This window comes from Heptranchias perlo, chromosome 23 (assembly GCF_035084215.1).
Source record: "Heptranchias perlo isolate sHepPer1 chromosome 23, sHepPer1.hap1, whole genome shotgun sequence".
In the NCBI taxonomy this organism is placed as follows: Eukaryota; Metazoa; Chordata; class Chondrichthyes; order Hexanchiformes; family Hexanchidae; genus Heptranchias; species Heptranchias perlo.
In genome coordinates, this window is record NC_090347.1 from 18199330 (window position 1) to 18217794 (window position 18465).

Below are 18465 nucleotides of genomic sequence, written 5' to 3' on the forward strand. Positions count from 1 at the left end.
TTTTAATATCTAGTAAATAACTCTGTAATATTGTAGTTTCTTATTGTATAATTTTTTTTAAACTTCTCCTAACCACTTGTAGGATTAAAACGCTATTTGAGCAAGTCTCAGACGGGCCTGCGTCTCACTTGCCCATTTATTTCCCATGATGCATCACAATTCCAGTCCCCAGAAGCTCTCACTTTACAAGCAAAGAAATGTGAAACCTCAGCGATCAGTGAGGAAGTATTGCACTTGTGTCACTGGACTGAACAAATAGGTAACAGAACGCCTAGCAGATTGGTCCAATGGTGACATCACACGAAGTACCAGATGGAGCACAGCTGGACCCCCTTTAAGGGGGGTTTTGTGTTCCCCTTTATTCTCCACTGTGCATTTTTTTTAAACCTTAAATACAAGGCCACCCTAAATCAATCCCTTTGACAAAGGGCTGGGTCCCCAAGGTTAGGTCCCTGTTAGCACTGGCTCTTTTTGAATTTGAAGTACAGAGTGTAACAGGAATTTCTGTGACGCACAAGCAAGAGATTCTTGCATACAACGTAATAGCCAATATGGATCAACTCCGATGATAGTGGAAATGAAAATCCACCTTGGTTTTTTATATTACAATGTTTTTTTTTGTTCCAAAAGTTGCAACTTTAAAGGTTATGCAACAAACACTTTTAAAAATGTCTTCATGTGTCTTTACTCCAGTCACCTGTGATGTACCCACCTAACCACTTTTTATAAATGCATGAACATCTGGCTTGCAAGCCAGAAATTCCTAACAAAATTACCCCTTTAAACCCTTGAGCTGACCTTTGACCTTTCCAGGCAACAGGTCAATAATAATTTTGCCCAGGAATAATATACAGTTTAATTATTTTTTAAAAAAGGAAAAAACCTTCCTGTTATTTGTTCTTGTATAAAATGTTCTTCATTCAGTATATCTAAAAGAGCCCGAAGCGTCATGGGAATCTGGTTCTCTTTATCTTTCAGCTGTTGCTATGGAACGGACAGATTCCCATGTTTCACTAAACCACCCAGTTGATTGATGAAGTTGACCTACTGAAAATACAGGATATGTGATTGTGATGTCACACTGCACCAGTCTATATGCAAAAAGGTCACTAAGTGAAAGTTCAGATGTCAACGGTTAGTCTCACAAAATAAAACAAAAGCAAACTGCAATTTATCTTAAATACATTTTTGATATATAAACAGGCAAACTCAAATAATCCTTCTGGAGGGCAGCCATGTTACATAAAACAAAACGAAGATCATGCCTAAGCTGAGTTGATTTTCTGCAACATGGTACTGTTGGAAACCATGGTACCTATGTATGTGTTTGCACGATGCTCACACCAAAGCGTTATTTAGAAAAAAAATCCCCAAGAACTGAGATGCAACAGTAACATATACTGTATATAAAAAACTTTTTACAACATATTAGTGTTTCAAAGCAATAAAACAAAATACTACATTGATAACCGGTGTCAGGTGTTAACAAATAACATGAACTCAAACTTTTAAACACCTTTTGTAAACTGTGGTTGTGATCTTTTTGATGGAGACAGTGTCCCTTTTATGATAACTATGCAGGTTTATAAACTTACCGACAAGCTAGCAAGTAGTGCCTGTCTACAACAAAGGGTCAAGTCAAACTTTTCCTTCCAAACATTCTAATGCCATAACATCATGAAACCACTATGCACATGTGGAAAATGAGAGAAGGTGAAACCACATGGCACCATCACAATGTTAACAGTGTATACGCTAAGCTTTCCCAACCATTGTTCCATCTATTCCCCGCCCCCCCACCACCCCCCCAAACCCACCCCCAAACAGGATGACATTGCGTCTTTTATTAAAAAGCTGTGGGTTTTATTTTTTTTTGCAGTCTGCATAAACAGCCAGAATAAAGGCTACTGCTAGCACTTTTGCAAAGTTAAATCACTATTAACAAATAGTTACTTGACCTCTCTAGAAAGCCACCATGGTATATTACAAAATACACACAAAGGCCCCAGTGGGACAATCTCATGTTCCTAGAGGCAGACAGGCAATATTGGACCAGTACAGTACAGGCACTGGATTTGCAGCCATCACACATTACCAATGTGATACCACTGCAGTACTGATCTCTATAGACTAACTTTCACATGATTATTTCCAGTTTTACAATAAATTTTGATGACAGTGCAGCATCCAAATTATTTTATTACTAATCCATTCCTACCTGATCCTATTACGATGGCATAGATTTGCCTGCTTGCAGCTAATTAAACATCAATCTGAGCTCTCCCTTGTGGTTTTACAAGGTAAGTAGTAGGACCCTCCAAACTTCTAGCACATGAACTCACCTTCTAGCAATCACTCAGCCAGCTAAACATCTTGGATTTTTTTTTCTCACTTCCTGAATGCAGTCTCAAGAAGAAGTGGCAGAACAGTAAACTCACACTAAATGTGAAGAACAGTTTAACAATAAAACATTAATTACATAAGGTGAAAGGGCTTTAAAAGAGAACCCATTCCTTGCACTGATTGTCGTTTACTTAGAGCTAATTCTTTCATGATTGATAGCAATGCTGAAGTGCTTATTTTAATTTTGTCCTACTTTTAAAGACACATGTCTCATCTTTCTGCTCTGACTACACCAGTGGTAGATTTGTCTCTATGGTGCTAGATACCAGCCACAAAGTGCTTTGGTTTTTAAAGCAGTAAAATATCCTTTTGGATCTCTTTGCTTTCCTTCGACCCAAATTCACCTATCATCCACTTTGATGTGCTTCAGTTTTTTTTTAAGGTTAACCCCTAGAAGGATTTCATTGAAAACAGTCACGAGGTTAGGTTAACGGCAGCAACAAATGAGGGTAAATACCAGATCAATGCCAGTGCATGCACTGTATGTAAGACAACCACTGCCTCAGTCCAGAGGATGTAATCTAACATCACTTTACATCTCTACCAAAGTTCTTTCAGTCCTGTACCTGAGGCTGTATTAATGGCGAATGAACAGTATATAATATTAAACTAATCCACAACAATGCTGATAGGCAGCCACGTGATGTAGTGCATTTGTATGCTGACTTGCTGATCTATGGAGTGGTAGCACATACGTCCTCTGCCCTACGGTTCCTCACCTGATGAGTCCCCAATCCTATCTGGCAAAGTGTTGTGGAGAAGCGAGACATTACTCATTCTTCTACTTTTGAGGATGAGTCGATCTACATCACTTCAGTCGGTGTTTTAAAAGGAGCATAGGTTGAGAGGGAGTTGAGGTTGATATGTGGGACTATGGAAGCAGGAGAAGATTGTGTTATGAGTTTGCAGACATTTGGAATATCTCATTTTTGACCATGGGTTAACAAATTATGAAAGACCCTTAATTTGTGAGCAACACAGTTGCAAGTGAGTTACAAAGACCTTGGTCTTGAACTCATCGTCAGTGTTGAAAAGAATCTGCTTACATTCGCAGCTTTGTTTTTTGGAGTGAGGCGATGATTGAATTAATTCTGGAATGTTGGATGCAGCTGACACCCATTACATAATAATTCACCTGAGTGGATTATTTTTAGTTTTCACCAGAGTGAATAATCAACTGCATGGGCAATGAAAATAATATTCACTCCATTGAATGAATAGTTTCAGACGATTCAAAGTCCATTCTACAGGTGGAAGTGGTAATAACATGAGAATTTGTGGGATTTCACGGGTTAATGGATCTCTGCTTATTTACCTAATTAAGAAAGTTCCTTGGCTATTAATTGACAAACATTTCCTTTTGGAAGCAGTTTTTCAGTCAGCACTATTTTTATGCCGAATGCAACAACCACCAATTACATCACAACGATTGGAAGAAGCCATAAATCACAGTCATCTTAACCATCAGGATATATTCGATGTGGAGTGTTTGTTTTTTCTGAAAAACTTTGAAATATTTTGAAGTTATTAAATAGTCACAAATTGATATGTAAAAAGACTGAGGTGAACTAATAAACAGACTGAAAAACAGGAAGTGCTGCAAATGCACAGCAGGTTGGTCAGCAGCTGAAAGAGAAAGATAAGTTAATATTTGGGGAGAGGGGCTTCATCAGATCCTAATGTTTGAATATATTGCCTCACCTGAAATGCCCGTTTATCGTTCTCTTTCACATTCTGACTAGCCTGCTGTGCATTTGGAGCATTCTCTGTTTCTATTTCAGATCTCCACGCTCTTACAGACCGGAGTTTTCTGCTTCTGTGCTCCCCGATACGTGATTTTCTGTTAATTAAAGTGAATAGGCGGAAAATCGCATGTTGGCAGGCACAGGAGCGGAAAACCCAGCCACTGTTTTTAACAGCAGTGAACTTGCCATTATGAAATAAACCTGCAATTAAAAATAACAAACATGTAGCCTGAAGGAAACCCAAGTTACATAAAGCTCAGCTACACCCTTTCTCTTTTAAGTTATTACATTTCGACCATAAGAGCATTAATAGGGAACTTAAAAATTTTGTTTGACCAGTATTTGTCTATGTCTACCTATTGCATTGATTTACATCCCACCTACAGGCCTGTTCCAAAAATATATGCCTTAAAAATAAGTGTTTATTATAGATTTTGATGGGTTTTACATTTGTAATTATTTTAAAATGTGAATTAGGAAAACATGATTTCCATCATGTGTAATGGGGTCTACTTTTGAATTCAATGCCTCTGCTGTAAAGAACACACCGAGAAGCCATCATGAAGATAGTAACTCAACAGGTGATGCATCAGAGATGACCTTGGCTTTAAAGAGGCAGTATCCCTTTTTGCTGTCCTTCTAAAGTGAATGCTTAAATTAGCTACTGTAGAAACCAAAGACTGTTTGGTATCAACGTTTATGTTCTACGTGGTTTATTTTCTCTGGTTTATTTTTTCAATGAGTCATTACTGGAACTCCCTATCAATTCTAGTTGAAAAAAACTTTATAAACAGGATAAGTGACTTGTGAATGGTTGTTTACTGAAAAAAATGTAATACCTCATGAGATCAGTACAACATAACACACCCAGCTTTAGCCTTCATGGATTAAACATTCTGTTGTCATTCACTGGTATATTTTTAGTAAACTAATGACCACATTTTTTTATTCTCCACTTCCTACAGTAAGCAGATTTCCATTGTTTATATGAGAGAGAAGGTAACAGGTGTGTTATAAAGGGAATTTCTCCAAAGTGTTGAACCACATTTCTTCACTTGGGATTGCTCTTGGTGTGATTATTAGAAGCATTTATACATAGCCCGCATAGGCCATTAAAAGGGAGACTGTCTCTAACATCTGTGCAACAGAGAGGGAACAAACACGACTGACCATTCCCTAAGTGTGTGCAGAATTCTGTACAATTTTCAGCAATAGGGATTATAATTCTCTTCACCAATCACTAAAAAGTAAATGAAACATTTAACCCACAGAGTGAATCACTCAACAACTGTTCAGTCAGGAGGTTAGAATTAGTCTGACAGAATGATGCCACAAACTGTCTTGTATAAGAAAACAGTCTTCTTTAAAGTCAAGTCTTTTTTTCCTTTCTTTTTTTTTCTTCAGAAGTTCCAGCTAACAAGCAGTCTCAGCTGAGCTGAGTAATGCAGTGCATTAAAAAAAAATCCCGGGTTTTTACAAAACTCTCCAGGAAACAAAGTAACAACAAAAACACATTAGACCTGATTCTGCTTTGCAAAGTTGAAAGCAGACAGAGGTACTGGGAGTGTATGGCTTGTATGATGCTCATTTTTCTTCTTTCTCCAATCTACACACGCACACACGCAAACATACACACACACACACACACACACACGCACTGAAATAAATTCCATGCTGTTTGACCCATGGTTGAAACCTACTCTGAAAAAGGTCTAGTTCCCATGTATCCATTCCAGCTTCCTTGATTCTTTGAGGCCCAGCTCTCACATCTCAAAATCTTGCCTCGTTTGAGGCCTAGTTCTCTCGTGTGCAAATTCAGCCTGGTCGACCCATTGATGCCTAGAAGTCATATGTTGCAATTCCAGCCTACTTGATGCCCTAAGGGTTCCACTTTGGTAAATCCAGTATTACTGATCCCCAGAAGGCTTAGTTCTTATGTGTCCAAAAATCATTCTGCTTGACCCCTTGAGGTCTCACTGCTAATGATTCCAAGACAACGTGCTTGAGCCTCACGGTATTGATAACAAATTTCCAGATCCAGTCCATCTTGCATCATCAGAAAAGTTCATTAGGTTAGTTCGTTTTTTTTTAATCTCAATCCCTGTTAGTGTGGTGCAAATCCAGGCTTTATATTAATTTATACATTTAGTTTTAACAGAGACTGGGTACTCCATCTGCATTGAGGATTCTGCCTATCGTGGGGTCGTAGGTTCCTGCCAGGTAGTATAGATCCTGACTGTCCTGGTACTTCTTGGTTTTTATCATTTGTTCATACTGCTCCAGACTGACCACCTGACACTTATGGGAGATAGTCTGTACATCATTTTCATCTTCATGACAAGATTGGTACAATGCTTTCTGGAACAGCAAGGGAAACTCTTATTAGAACATGAGCTTAGTACTGACGTTTACATTCTAGTAAATGGCAGCTTGAATAGTTGTTCAATAATCAAACACAAGTTCCCTGCCAGGACACAACATGAATCTACACAAAAAAATAATAAATAAAAAAAATTAAAACAAGAATGTTAAGTTAGGGAGATAGCCACATATTGTAGCTTTAATGTTCAGTTAGTGCTTCCAGATCAACAAAGTCAATGGAAGTACCGTATCCTCATGTAATTATGTACCGCATTTGACTGGAAAATCAGAATATTGCATTCAGGTGCAAGCATATGGCCACTTGCATCTGAATTAGTGTTGTGCATTACCAAGAAAAAAATTGTACCAAGATGGTGAATTCAGGACTTTAACATTGGGTTTTTATAAAGGGAACCATTAATTGTCACAATTTCAAACATGATCTGCCTGTTAATGTATTATGTCTCACCTTGCCGTCATTGCATTTTTTGCCCAGTTTTGTTTCTTCGGGATGATAAAACCATTTCACTTTAACCACCATGTTGTTTCCCCATGATTCCCACATGCTTTCTATCCGACCAATGTACGGAAGATTTGGGCGCCCAACAGAGAGGAACACAGCACAATCGCCAACACAAATTGTCTCCTTCCCTCTCACAATGGCTTTGTAGTAAAGTTTCTTTGCTTTTCCTTTCATACCTCGTCTCTGTGGAAAACAACCAGTCTTAGTTAACACATAAAAACAGAAAATGCTGGAAACACTCAGCAGGTCAAGAAGCATTTGTGGAGAGAGAAAGGTCGATGACCTGCCAGTCTTAGTTAAGTGCTGCAGAACTATCACCTTACTTTTGGTTTTAATTTTTTCTCCTTGGGGGTAATTTGAACTTTTAAAGTGGGTGATAGTGAATCACCAGCCGCTTTGCAGCTCATCTTATTTTCTTTCCCACTGACATCAATTGAAAAGATCGGGCGAGGTGTAAAAGGGGCTGCCGATTCACTGTCACCTTTTTTTGCCCACTGATAAAAGTTCAAATTACCCAGCTTGTCTCCTAAGGTGCCGACTAGTACATGCCATATTCAGTTTAGAGATTCCTGAGTTTTCCTGTACAAACTTGGAAAATTTAGACAGCCAGATTTTGCTGAGAAACCCGAAATCGCTGTATTCAGTACAGCAAGTTGTCATCTCTTTTGGAGTATGGCAGGGCAGCTGTAACTTGTCAAAATGGCCATTCTTCATATATGAGCTTATGCTGTAGATATCGGCAGACCATGGAGCATGGGAACCGGGGTGGGGGAGGGTAGGGGGGGAAGGGTCACACCTAAACCCAATCTTGTCCACATCAGACTTCTAAAAGTCCTCTTAGTCAGTACATAATGATCAATAGTGATCAGGAATAAGACCATGGCTGATTTTATCCCCTCCCAGCCTTGTGAACACTGATTCCAATTGCTATGTCCAGCCGAGAGTAGCTAACCCAACACAGACCATAGATCAATACATTGCATTTTTTAAAAGGACATTAAGCAAAGGAGTCTTGTAGCTCAAATGGTGGATTGCTTGACTCATATTTAGGTTCTGCGGTTATCACCAGCATACATTTGCCTCAGTTATGTAAACTTCATCAATTTATGGAAGGCCTTTAAATGGAGTACCACACAGATCACCTCATGGGAGGGGGGAGGAAGAGGAAAAATTGTCTCAGTCTATTTTAATATGTTTGACTATTAGCCCATCTCAGAATGACACTATTGATACATCTGTTCTTGACCAGCTGCGGAGGGAACATGGTGATTGACTTGAAAGGAAAAGTCTCAGGCCAAGCTCCATACATCCATAGGACCCCCTTTGCACATCACTGTACTGGGGAGGGGAGAGATTAGTAACAGCATCATGAATGTCACAGAAACCGTACCTGAGTTGGCTTCCCAGACCATTTCCAGAGCTGTCGTGCTGGGAGAAAGGAGGAGATTTTTGGGCGATTTTCCACAGATGGTAATCTCTGTCTCTTTGATAACTCCTTGGCCTTCTGAAGTCTCAATTCTTCCTGTCTCTTTAGTTTGATCTTATTAGCAGACATCACAGACTTAACTGAAAAGGAGTGTGGTGACATTTTTGTCTCTGTTTGTCGTGGATCTGAGGGGGTGAGCATTGCAGGCACAGGGTGTGTCATACAAGTTTGAAGCAAAAGTGTGGAGTCATCATCAGAGCTGTATGATGAGTCATCATTGTCTGATGAACACAAGCTGGATGTGGAGGTAGAGCCCGATGTTGAGGACGACGAAGATGCAGATGATGAAGAAGAGACAGACAGCCTAGACATAAATCTCGACGTAACGCTCTGTCGTAAGTTTCTATTTTCATCCTCATCGTCCATGTCAGAGTATGAGCTATGGCTGTCACTGTCACAATCTATGCCAAACTCTGACTGGCCAGTGTACTCATTCATGGCTAAGCTGATTGGAAGGTTTTGAAGTTGAGCATGTTTTCCTTTTAGAAGTTCTATCCTCCCATTTCGGTCTTTGCTTATCAAAGCTGACTGGGAGTAGCCAGCATCAACTTTCACTCCAAACTCCTTCTCGCTCATGAGCAAGGCCTTTCCGTTTTTTGTTTTTGGAGACATCACACCTTCATGATCTAATTTCACGAGGTATTCTGTTCCTGCTTTTCTCTTCCCACCTTTTGGTGCTGATACATCCATTTTCTCCATCTTTCTATACTTCAGGGCCTTAGGGTTTGGTGCTAGACTTGGACTGCTTCCAAAGGATGCAAAGGTGTTGGCGATGCTACTGAACGAGTCAACTTCAAACCCACCACTGAACACTGGAGGAGGAAGGCCGTGCACTGGAAGGAAACGCTCTTTACCCTTCATCCTCTTTGTGCTTCCATTTAGCTGAAACAGGTTTTCTAAAACAGCGGTGCTCTTATTGGAGTTTTTTTTCTTTGTCTGGATGATTCCTGGCCAATTTATCAGTGCATCTGACTTTTTACTGAGCATGTGCCCCGCTCTCAACAACGTTGATACCTCCGAGTTTAAAACTCCTTTTCCTTTTTAAAAAAAATAAATGATTATTCTTGTATTATTTTGTCTGAGAATCAGATCATATTAATGCAAGGCGATGAAACATCCCTCTGCACAAATTAGAAGACTATAAATAGATATGCTAACCGTTCTTTAAAAAGTATCATCATACATTCATAATCCTTACAGAGAAGCGCCATTAATCCTGTTATTATTTGTAGAGGTTATGTTTCCTGGTAAAAAGGCCTTGCTGCAGTCTACTTACCCCATTTTCCACTGAGCTATTATAATCACTTGGATAAGATGTGTAATTTAATATTGAGAGAAATTTAATATTTCAAAATGTTCATTTGAACACTACATAAGCTCTGTTAAGAGGGTATTAAATAGTACACTAGTTTCTTGGCTGTAATTGGAGAGACTTATCCCCTTAACACTTGATATCAGGTAGTCTAAAAGCAAATGGCTTCCCAACCAGCAGTTGTTAGTGGGAAAATAAATGGACCCTAATAGCTACCAGCAGCAATTATCCGTGGAGCCGAGGAAGCCACACTTGTCCCTGTTCAGACCATGGAGAAGATATCAACCCATGATTCACCCCATGATAATCAATATAACCTTATGAGTACCTGGTCAAGACCCAAATACTTGTCAGTTCTCTGCTGCCCAAGGACTATGGTCTGCGTCTCAGGCCAGAGTACTTGGTTGGTTTTAGTCCGAAGATGTGTGTAATCTATAAACAGGATATCTGTTATGTTAAAGCAATAGTGAAGTGGTGATTTACCTGCTTGTGATATGACACCATACACAGCCAAGTGTAAACGTGTATGAACAGGACATTGCCTAGCACTGATGTTCTTGCTAATAATATTCTACAAATACAGAAGTGAGAACACCTCCCATGACAAATTGTTTAAATATAAGGTAAAACCACACAACCGTTTGTAGATGGGGCTGAATAGGATTTTGCAGACATAGGGGGCAATTTTTTCGACGGAAACTGGGCGGGTGAGCAGTTAAAATCGCCTATGTTACTCACCCATCCTGGAGCCACCGGGAGGTGACTGGTTTGGATTTTCACCTGCTGTCCTGAGCAAGCAGCCAAGACACCCTACCGTAGCTGACGGGGTCCCTTTTAACATATATATGTCAAGTCCCGATGACATCATCAGGACCTAACTGCAATTTTAACTTGGCGTTGGTGGGGAGCGCCGAACAGGAAGAAGCAATGAGTTTCCCGCCATCCTAGCGGCAAAGAGGATCAGGGCCAGAAGAGGTCCAAAAAGGTACGTTTCAAAATTTTTTTTTTCAACTTTCCTTGTAGGACCTGGAGGGGCAGGATTGCTATACCGGGCTTCAACAGCAAAGCTTAGGTTTCCCCTGCCGCGAACTCGTCCGCCCTCCCGATTGCGGTACTCTTGCAGGATGGCCTGGCAGCCAATCCCGTTACTTACCTGCTGTCGGCAGACAGCCTCCGGGCCACTCAATTTTCTGTTGCTTCCCACCAACTTTCCGCCCGGAACGGGATTTAAACGAGGCCCGGGAGTTAAAATAATCCGGGCCTCGTTTCTGGAGTAGTGGGTGAGTTTTTAAACTGGCACTGCTGCTCACCCGCTGAAAATTGGCCCGGAGTTAAAATTGAGGCTACAGACCATATTGGATCCTAAGGAGGCAGTCATGAGAATATGTAACATTAGGACTAAGTGTAGCCATGTGTGTCAGTGAATAACTGGCAGTACAGCATGTGCCTGTTAACATAAGAACATAAGAAATAGTAGTAGGAGTTGGCCATATGGCCCCTCAAGCCTGCACCGCCATTTAATAAGATCATGGCTGATGTTCTACCTCAAATCCATTTCCCTCCCTATCCCCATCCCTTGATTCCCTTAGTGTCCAAATACCCATCGATCTGAGTCTTGAATATACTCAATGACTGAGCATCCACAGCCCTCTGGGGTAGAGAATTCCAAAGATTCACAACCCTCTGAGTGAAGAAATTTCTCCTCATCTCGGTCCTAAATGGCTGACCCCTTATCTTGAGACTATGACCCCGAGTTCTAGACTCTCCAGCCAGGGGAAACAGACTCTCAGCCTCTACCCTGTCAAGCCCTCTAAGAAATTTATAAGTTTCAATGAGATCACCTCTCATTCTTCTAAACTCCACAGAGTATAGGCCCATTCTACTCAATCTCTCCTCAAAGGACAATCCTCTCATCCCAGGAATCAATCTAGTGAACCCTCATTTCACCTTCTCTAAGGCAATGATATCCTTCCTCAGGTAAGGAGACCATAAGTGTTCTAGAAAGCAAGTGAATAAACTGCTTTGCTTGTACTCCAAATAAACCACATCTGTTTGCATTACATTTTAATTTTGTACTCAACCTGAACTTGGTAAAAAGGAAAAACATATTTAATGGGGACCTATCCTGGAACAGCCTGTGACCCGCCTGTTTTACATGAATCACAATGGGAGGGAAATACTAAATAATTATCATGGGATTTTAATATTGTGTTTCTATGCACACACTGAGCACAGCTGTGGTTTGCAACTGTCTGTTTTTTGTGATGTCATTGTAAAGCAGTTTCTATCCTATTGCCCGCTATCAGTCACTGAAGACTATTCCTAGCTCGTGTCAATTGATGGACAACAGCGGGAATTATTTTTCATTCATAAGAGCTGCTCGGCCAATTAAATGTAACATTTGATACTATAAGATCCCTTTAACTGTTCAGTTGAATTTGTTTATCTGTTTTGAAACTGAAAGTGCATTTAATATTGAGCCATCCTTTCATGTGCCTTTTACAACTGCTATTGCCTGTTTGTTGTTCAGCCAGCTTGGGTTGGAGAAGTAAAGTAAGTGTAGGAGTGCCTATTTCCTTCTGTTGTGCATTCAAGCCAACTACCTCTTACAACCTTGACTTAATTTACATTTATTGCAGTTGTTTGACTGCTGAAATAGTCTTACAGTATACACAGAGTCACAGTGAAGCTTTGCAGAGCTGTCTGTATATACTGAACATTATCTGCTGTCCTGGCCACTAAAATGAACTGAATCATACAGACTGCCAGAAGAAGATTTGTTACTTCCTTCCCCACAATGATTTTGTCAAGTCTGTTGTCCGACTTGATTCCACTCCATTAGAGAAACACCAGCACATTTCCAGCTCTTTGTTTACATTATACGAGTTCCGCTGTAATCTGACTTGTGCTGCCACAGTAATAACTTAATTCAGGATACAGCCAAATTCCAGCATTGCTCAGTGCACATTTAATAGATACTTTTTTTCTTTAAAAAAAAAGGTTTCAATGTGGACTTACTTACTAATCTACTTTTAATCTGCCAATAATTATTATAACAGAACTACAGCAATATTATAGGTTTTATAGATTGTGAATTATTGTACATCATAATATTGTCACTTCCTTAATTGGCAGTAAGAACTCAAATGCTAACAGGAGAGTGTGGTTGGACTTCAAAATGAATCCAACTTTTTTGAACAAACTTATGTAACTAATAGAGGGCTTGAGTTACATTTTAGCTACTATTAAGTTTTCTCTTTTGGGGGACTGGGTGGTGCAGTAGATTACACACAGGTGTTTCACCTGTGGCACCAAATCCCGGCTAGAACGAAGAGATGAAAATCTTCTCTGACTGACTGCTGTGAAGGTCCGACATGAAACTTTGGGGTAGTTTCAGTCTAATTCTTTGAGGTGAAAGGCCTGCAGCACACTTCTGTTCCTAATTTGGCCCTAAATTGGCAATCTCGCACAGACAGCCTGATGTAGGGAATGGAAATGTTCTTCTGAAGTTGGAGGTGAGGCAAAGGAAGCTTTACTCCGCATCTAACTGGGCCATGCATGACTTGGGAGTGCTCAGTTAGTGCCTTAAATGAGAAAGTGTTCCACTGCCTAATTCTAACATCTCTCATCTTGATTAGTGCAGAAAATAACTGAATTTTCTCTTTCAGTTTCCTTTAAGCACGATATTACGAATAGACGACCTGTTGCATAGGACTTATATCTATTAGAATTTCTACTGCAGAGAATCCCTCTGATATGTCTTCCGTACTGATACAATTTCAATGACAAAAAAAAATCCTAGCCATTGATTTGTTGTCGACATGTTTTAGAATTGGTCCACAAATTCCGAGATCTATAGACCGATCTTAAAACCTGTTCGCAGCAAATCAATGGCCAGAATCTTTTGTCAAGAAGAGAAGGTTTATTTGCTACAACTCACCAAAAAAAATTAAGAAATTGTGCTGATGATGCAAATTCCTAACAGCCCATGGTTAAAGGAAATTATAAAAGCAATGGGCGAGGGGATGAAATGTCCTTATAAAAATGTAGCATTTAGGTCTGACCCTGTAGTATTTATGTATATTTATGTATACTGTTACACTGTCTCACACTATGCAAATAATCACTATATTTTGTGATAAACCCACCAGCTTTCCCTTTTGCTGAAGTCTTCTTGCCAGAGTTTTTGTTCAATTCCGAGGAATTTCGACCATCCAGAGAGTGATTCTGGCTGCTTTCTGCACCTTCTTGCTTCTCACTGGGGAATCTCCTAACTCGACGTCTCCCATTGGATACCAGCAGTGCAGGGGAAGGTTCCGTACCTGTAAAAGAAAGATTGATATTGAAATTTGCTTATTTTTTAAAAATTGTATCATTTATTGCTTTTGATGTTCGTACAGTTCTACTGCCTACTCCTGGAAACCTGAATTCAAGCTCAGTGGAGCTTATGAAATGTAGGTTTCTTTTTCAATCTAAAAAGAACTGCCCAGCTGTGCACCTGATCTATCCTCTACATAAAGCCTGTTGTTAGATACATTCCTTTACAAACTGAAAAAACACTGCAAACTAACCCAGCACCCCTTAGAAACCCAGTACCCAAACTAACCCAGCACTCCTTAGAAACCCAGTACCCAAACTAACCCAGTACCCCTTAGAAACTCAGTACCCAAACTAACCCAGCACTCCTTAGAAACCCTGTACCCAAACTAACCCAGTACCCCTTAGAAACTCAGTACCCAAACTAACCCAGCACTCCTTAGAAACCCTGTACCCAAACTAACCCAGTACCCAAACTAACCCAGCACACCTTAGAAACCCAGTTCCCAAACTAACCCAGCACCCCTTAGAAACCCAGTACCCAAACTAACTCAGCAGCCCTTGGAAACCCAGTACCCAAACTAACTCAGCTGCCCAATCTAACTCAATATCCAAACTAACCCAGCACCCCTTAGAAACCTAGTACCCGAACTAACCCAGTACCCCTTGGAAATCCAGTACCCAAACTAACCCAGCACCTCTTAGAAACTCAGTACCCAAACTAACTCAGTACCCCTTGGAAATCCAGTACCCAAACTAACCCAGTACCTCTTGGAAACTCAGTACCCAAACTAACCCAGCACCCCTTGGAAACTCAGTACTCAAACTAACCCAGTACCCCTTAGAAACTCAGTACCCAAACTAACTCAGCGGCCCAATCTAACTCAATACCCAAACTAATTCAGCACCCCCATCTAAACCAGTATGCTAACTAATTCAGCACTCCAGACTGACAAAACTTCAGAAACTGACCTGTAACCACAAACTGAGGGATACAGATTAACAGGTCACAGATTCAATGACTGGTCTCTGCTGCCATGAGCTGATTGATCACAGTCAAAACATGACAATTGACCTCAGGTCCCCGAGGTGCGGGAGGGGGAATTGGACATGTTTCCTGTTCTTGATCACCAGCCAGTGAGGTCTGCTGGACAGCATAAGCTCATGGAAAGCACTGGGCTTTGTGATGATGCACCTCAAGGTGAAACAGCTGGTTAATATGCACAGCCTAGGCTCCTACATGGAGACAGACCATTTGGGTGAATTACCTGTGGGTGCCCAGCACCCATGGAAAACCTACTCCAGCAAAGAGTTAGTGCTTTGGATGGGAGTGGGTGGGGGGGGGGAAGGAGATACAGGAAACTGGAAAGAATATCAGATTCAGATCAATAAAGAAGATTAATTTATCAATTTTATTCCCTTACGTGCATTATCATAATATTTTAATATCATTGCTGTACTCATCAGTATATCAAACAACGTGCTAAACAAAAATGATTTGAACAGTTCGCAAGTGCAGGATACATTTTTATATCCTCTAAATAATAGATTTTTTTTCAATATTTCAGCAAACAAGAATAATTAACTCACTGGGGAGTGGGAAACACAGGTGATCTTTTATTCGGTTGAATGAGTCGCATAACTCACACACTTTCAGTACTCATGAATTATGGCTCTTCATACTTGTAAAAGATCCTCTCATTCGCCTCGTGCATGTAAGTTACCTTCTACACGTGTATTTAGAGATGGAATTTTTTGTAGTTCTGTTCTGTAAAATTTAGGGGTTATCTTTCATGGGATATGGTAAAGGCTATCATGATGGTTGAGAGATAAAAATATCACTGTCCCTGAGTCACACAGATCCCAGATTCAATTCCTGGTCTGTTCTGAGCTGCTGGCCTCAGCCTGGATGGTGATAGCTGTACTACAATTAATGCAGCCCCTTGAGTTAGAGGAGGTACAGATTCCTCTTCTTGGCCACTGTCCTGTGCTGGAACTGTTTGGTTGCTGGGTGAGGAGAGGATTTTGCCCAGCTGTGATGCCCCCCACGATCAGATAGCCTATCAACAGCTACAGTTGCGGCTCACACATAAATATTACACTGGGCAAGGGACCAGAGCGTGACTGCAGCCCATGGAACTAAACTTCAGTAGGGGAGTCAACACCTTCAAGAGGGAAGGAAGAAAACTAGTAAGAGAAAGAAAAAAAATAGCATGAAGAGCTGGACAGTAATACTTCTTGGATGTGTTGTTTCAGTCATAATCCTAAAGGTAATTTTATTTTCAGTGTAAAATAAGATTTTCATGAAGCACCTAAATAATATTTTGTTGGTCTTTGGATGGATCTAGATAATACATAATATAAATTTATAATTTTCAAAACATTTCTCTGGCATTAGGTAGTTGAGAGATTCCCCACATTCAAAAATGTCTTCTCATGTTAACATTCTGTGACCAAACTGCAGTAAAAAGAAATGGTAATTTTGTTTTTCAGGACCACTCACACTGTATTTTATAATCTGGTGGGAGGAGACGGATATTTGACAGAGAAATTCGTCCTACATCGCCGTCATCAAACTCTACCGTGACAAAATCATCTCCATCATCCTCTTCTTCCTCGTCACTGGAGCTGCCTGCTAAACATAAGAAAGAACAGGAGAGGCTCTAGTTACAGGGAGGATACTGGCAACAAGAGATTAAACCTTAGTTGTTATCTCTTCTGTAGTTTCTTTTTGATAAAATAAAGTTATGTGCACCATTTAACACAAACAGCAAACATTCACCACCATTAATCCATCAAATCAAGTATTTATCTAACACTTTTCAAAGGAGTCATGATTCAATCATTTCAATCATTTTAAATTTCAGCATCTGGAATGCATTGCTTGAAAGGGTGGTGGAAGCAGATTCAATAGTAACTTTCAAAAGGGAATTGCATAGACACTTGAAATGGAAAAATCTGCAGGGTTATGGGGAAAGAGCAGGGGAGTGGGACTAATTGGATAGCTCTTTCAAAAAGCCAGCACAGGCACGATGGGCTGAATGGCCTCCTTCTGTGCTATGATTCTAAACAACTCTTTAAAAGATGTACATACTCAAATCCGGACTCCTACTACGTGTCATCTGTTGAGACAAACAAGTTGCATCGAGTCTACAGCACAGAAACAGGCCATTCGGTCCAACTGGTCTATGCTGGCATTTATGCCCTACACGATCCTCCTCCCTCCCTACTTTATCTAAATCTCTCAGCATACCCTTTTATTCCTTTCTCCCACATGTGCTTATCTAGCTTCCCTTTAAATGCATCTATGCCACTTGCCTCAACTACTCCTTGTGGTAGCTCATTCCACATTCTTACCACTCTTTGCGTAAAGAAGTTTCTCCTGAATTCCCTACTGGATTTATTAGCGACTATTTTATATTTATGATCTCTAGTTTTGGACTCCCCCACAAGTGGAAATATTTTCTCTACGCTCACAAACTCTTTCATTATCTTAAACTCCTCTATCAGGTCACCTCTCAGCCTTCTCTTTTCCAGAGAAATTTGTAGCAACATTTTCTAAACCAGTCTTTACTAAGTCAGGGAGAAAGTGGTGTCAGTAAAGATTTGCTCATACATAGTCAGTGGTTTTCCTGTAACATAATATTTAATTACGATGAATATTAATATTTATAATTCCAGGTTGCAAGGTTGTGTTGTAAATTACATTGATCCAAGGCAATACCTGGGGAGGGGGATTTTCTCTGTGGATTGTACGTTTAAAAACTTGTTAATCTGTTTCTAAAGAGCATTTTCCAATTTCACTGCACATAGTATGCAGAAGAAACCTCCCTCCCTCTCAGTTACTGAAATGGTGGAGGAAGTAGCAGTTTCTTTCTAGTTTGTATAATAGATTCCCTTTCTATGTGTATCTACAGATCTCTCTCTCCATCATATATCTGCTACAATGGGTTTATAATGAAATCTTGTTTGCCATGGCAAAAATTTTACTATTCTCGTACATTCCCTTGGCCAATATTTATCCCTCAACCAACATCACTAAAAACAGATTATCTGGTCATTAACACATTGCTGTTTGTGGACACTTGCTCTGTGCAAATTGGCTGCTGCCTTTTCTACATTACAACAATGACTACACTTCAAAAGTACTTCATTGGCTGTAAAGCACTTTGGGACGTCCTGAGGTCGTGAAAGGTGCTTTATAAATGCAAGTTCTTTCTTTCCCTAAGATATAAGACGGCTGATGCAGCATCACAAATGATGCATTTGATAAAATGGAGAAAATATTAAGTTGAGAATGCTGAATTTAGTTACAGGC

At 40.1% G+C, this 18465-nt stretch overlaps 1 protein-coding gene across 2 annotated transcripts in view; it reads right to left on the reverse strand.

Annotated features, from left to right (window-relative positions):
• Positions 1-2618: 2618 nt before the first annotated feature.
• bahcc1b (BAH domain and coiled-coil containing 1b) overlaps positions 2619-18465 on the reverse strand; it is a 220666-nt gene continuing 204819 nt past the window's right edge. Inside the window, exons 25-30 of one of the 2 annotated variants that reach the window (XR_010966970.1) lie at positions 16651-16782; positions 13979-14152; positions 8423-9555; positions 6979-7215; positions 5849-6506; positions 2619-3274 (exon numbers count right to left, since the gene is read on the reverse strand). Coding sequence is in view for 1 of the 2 variants with exons in the window: in XM_068004128.1 (XP_067860229.1) it covers positions 6300-6506; positions 6979-7215; positions 8423-9555; positions 13979-14152; positions 16651-16782 (1883 nt within the window). In the remaining variant the exon portion in view is untranslated. Of the gene's footprint in view, positions 6507-6978; positions 7216-8422; positions 9556-13978; positions 14153-16650; positions 16783-18465 lie in introns of both variants that reach the window. The other variant, XM_068004128.1, reaches the window with a different exon arrangement.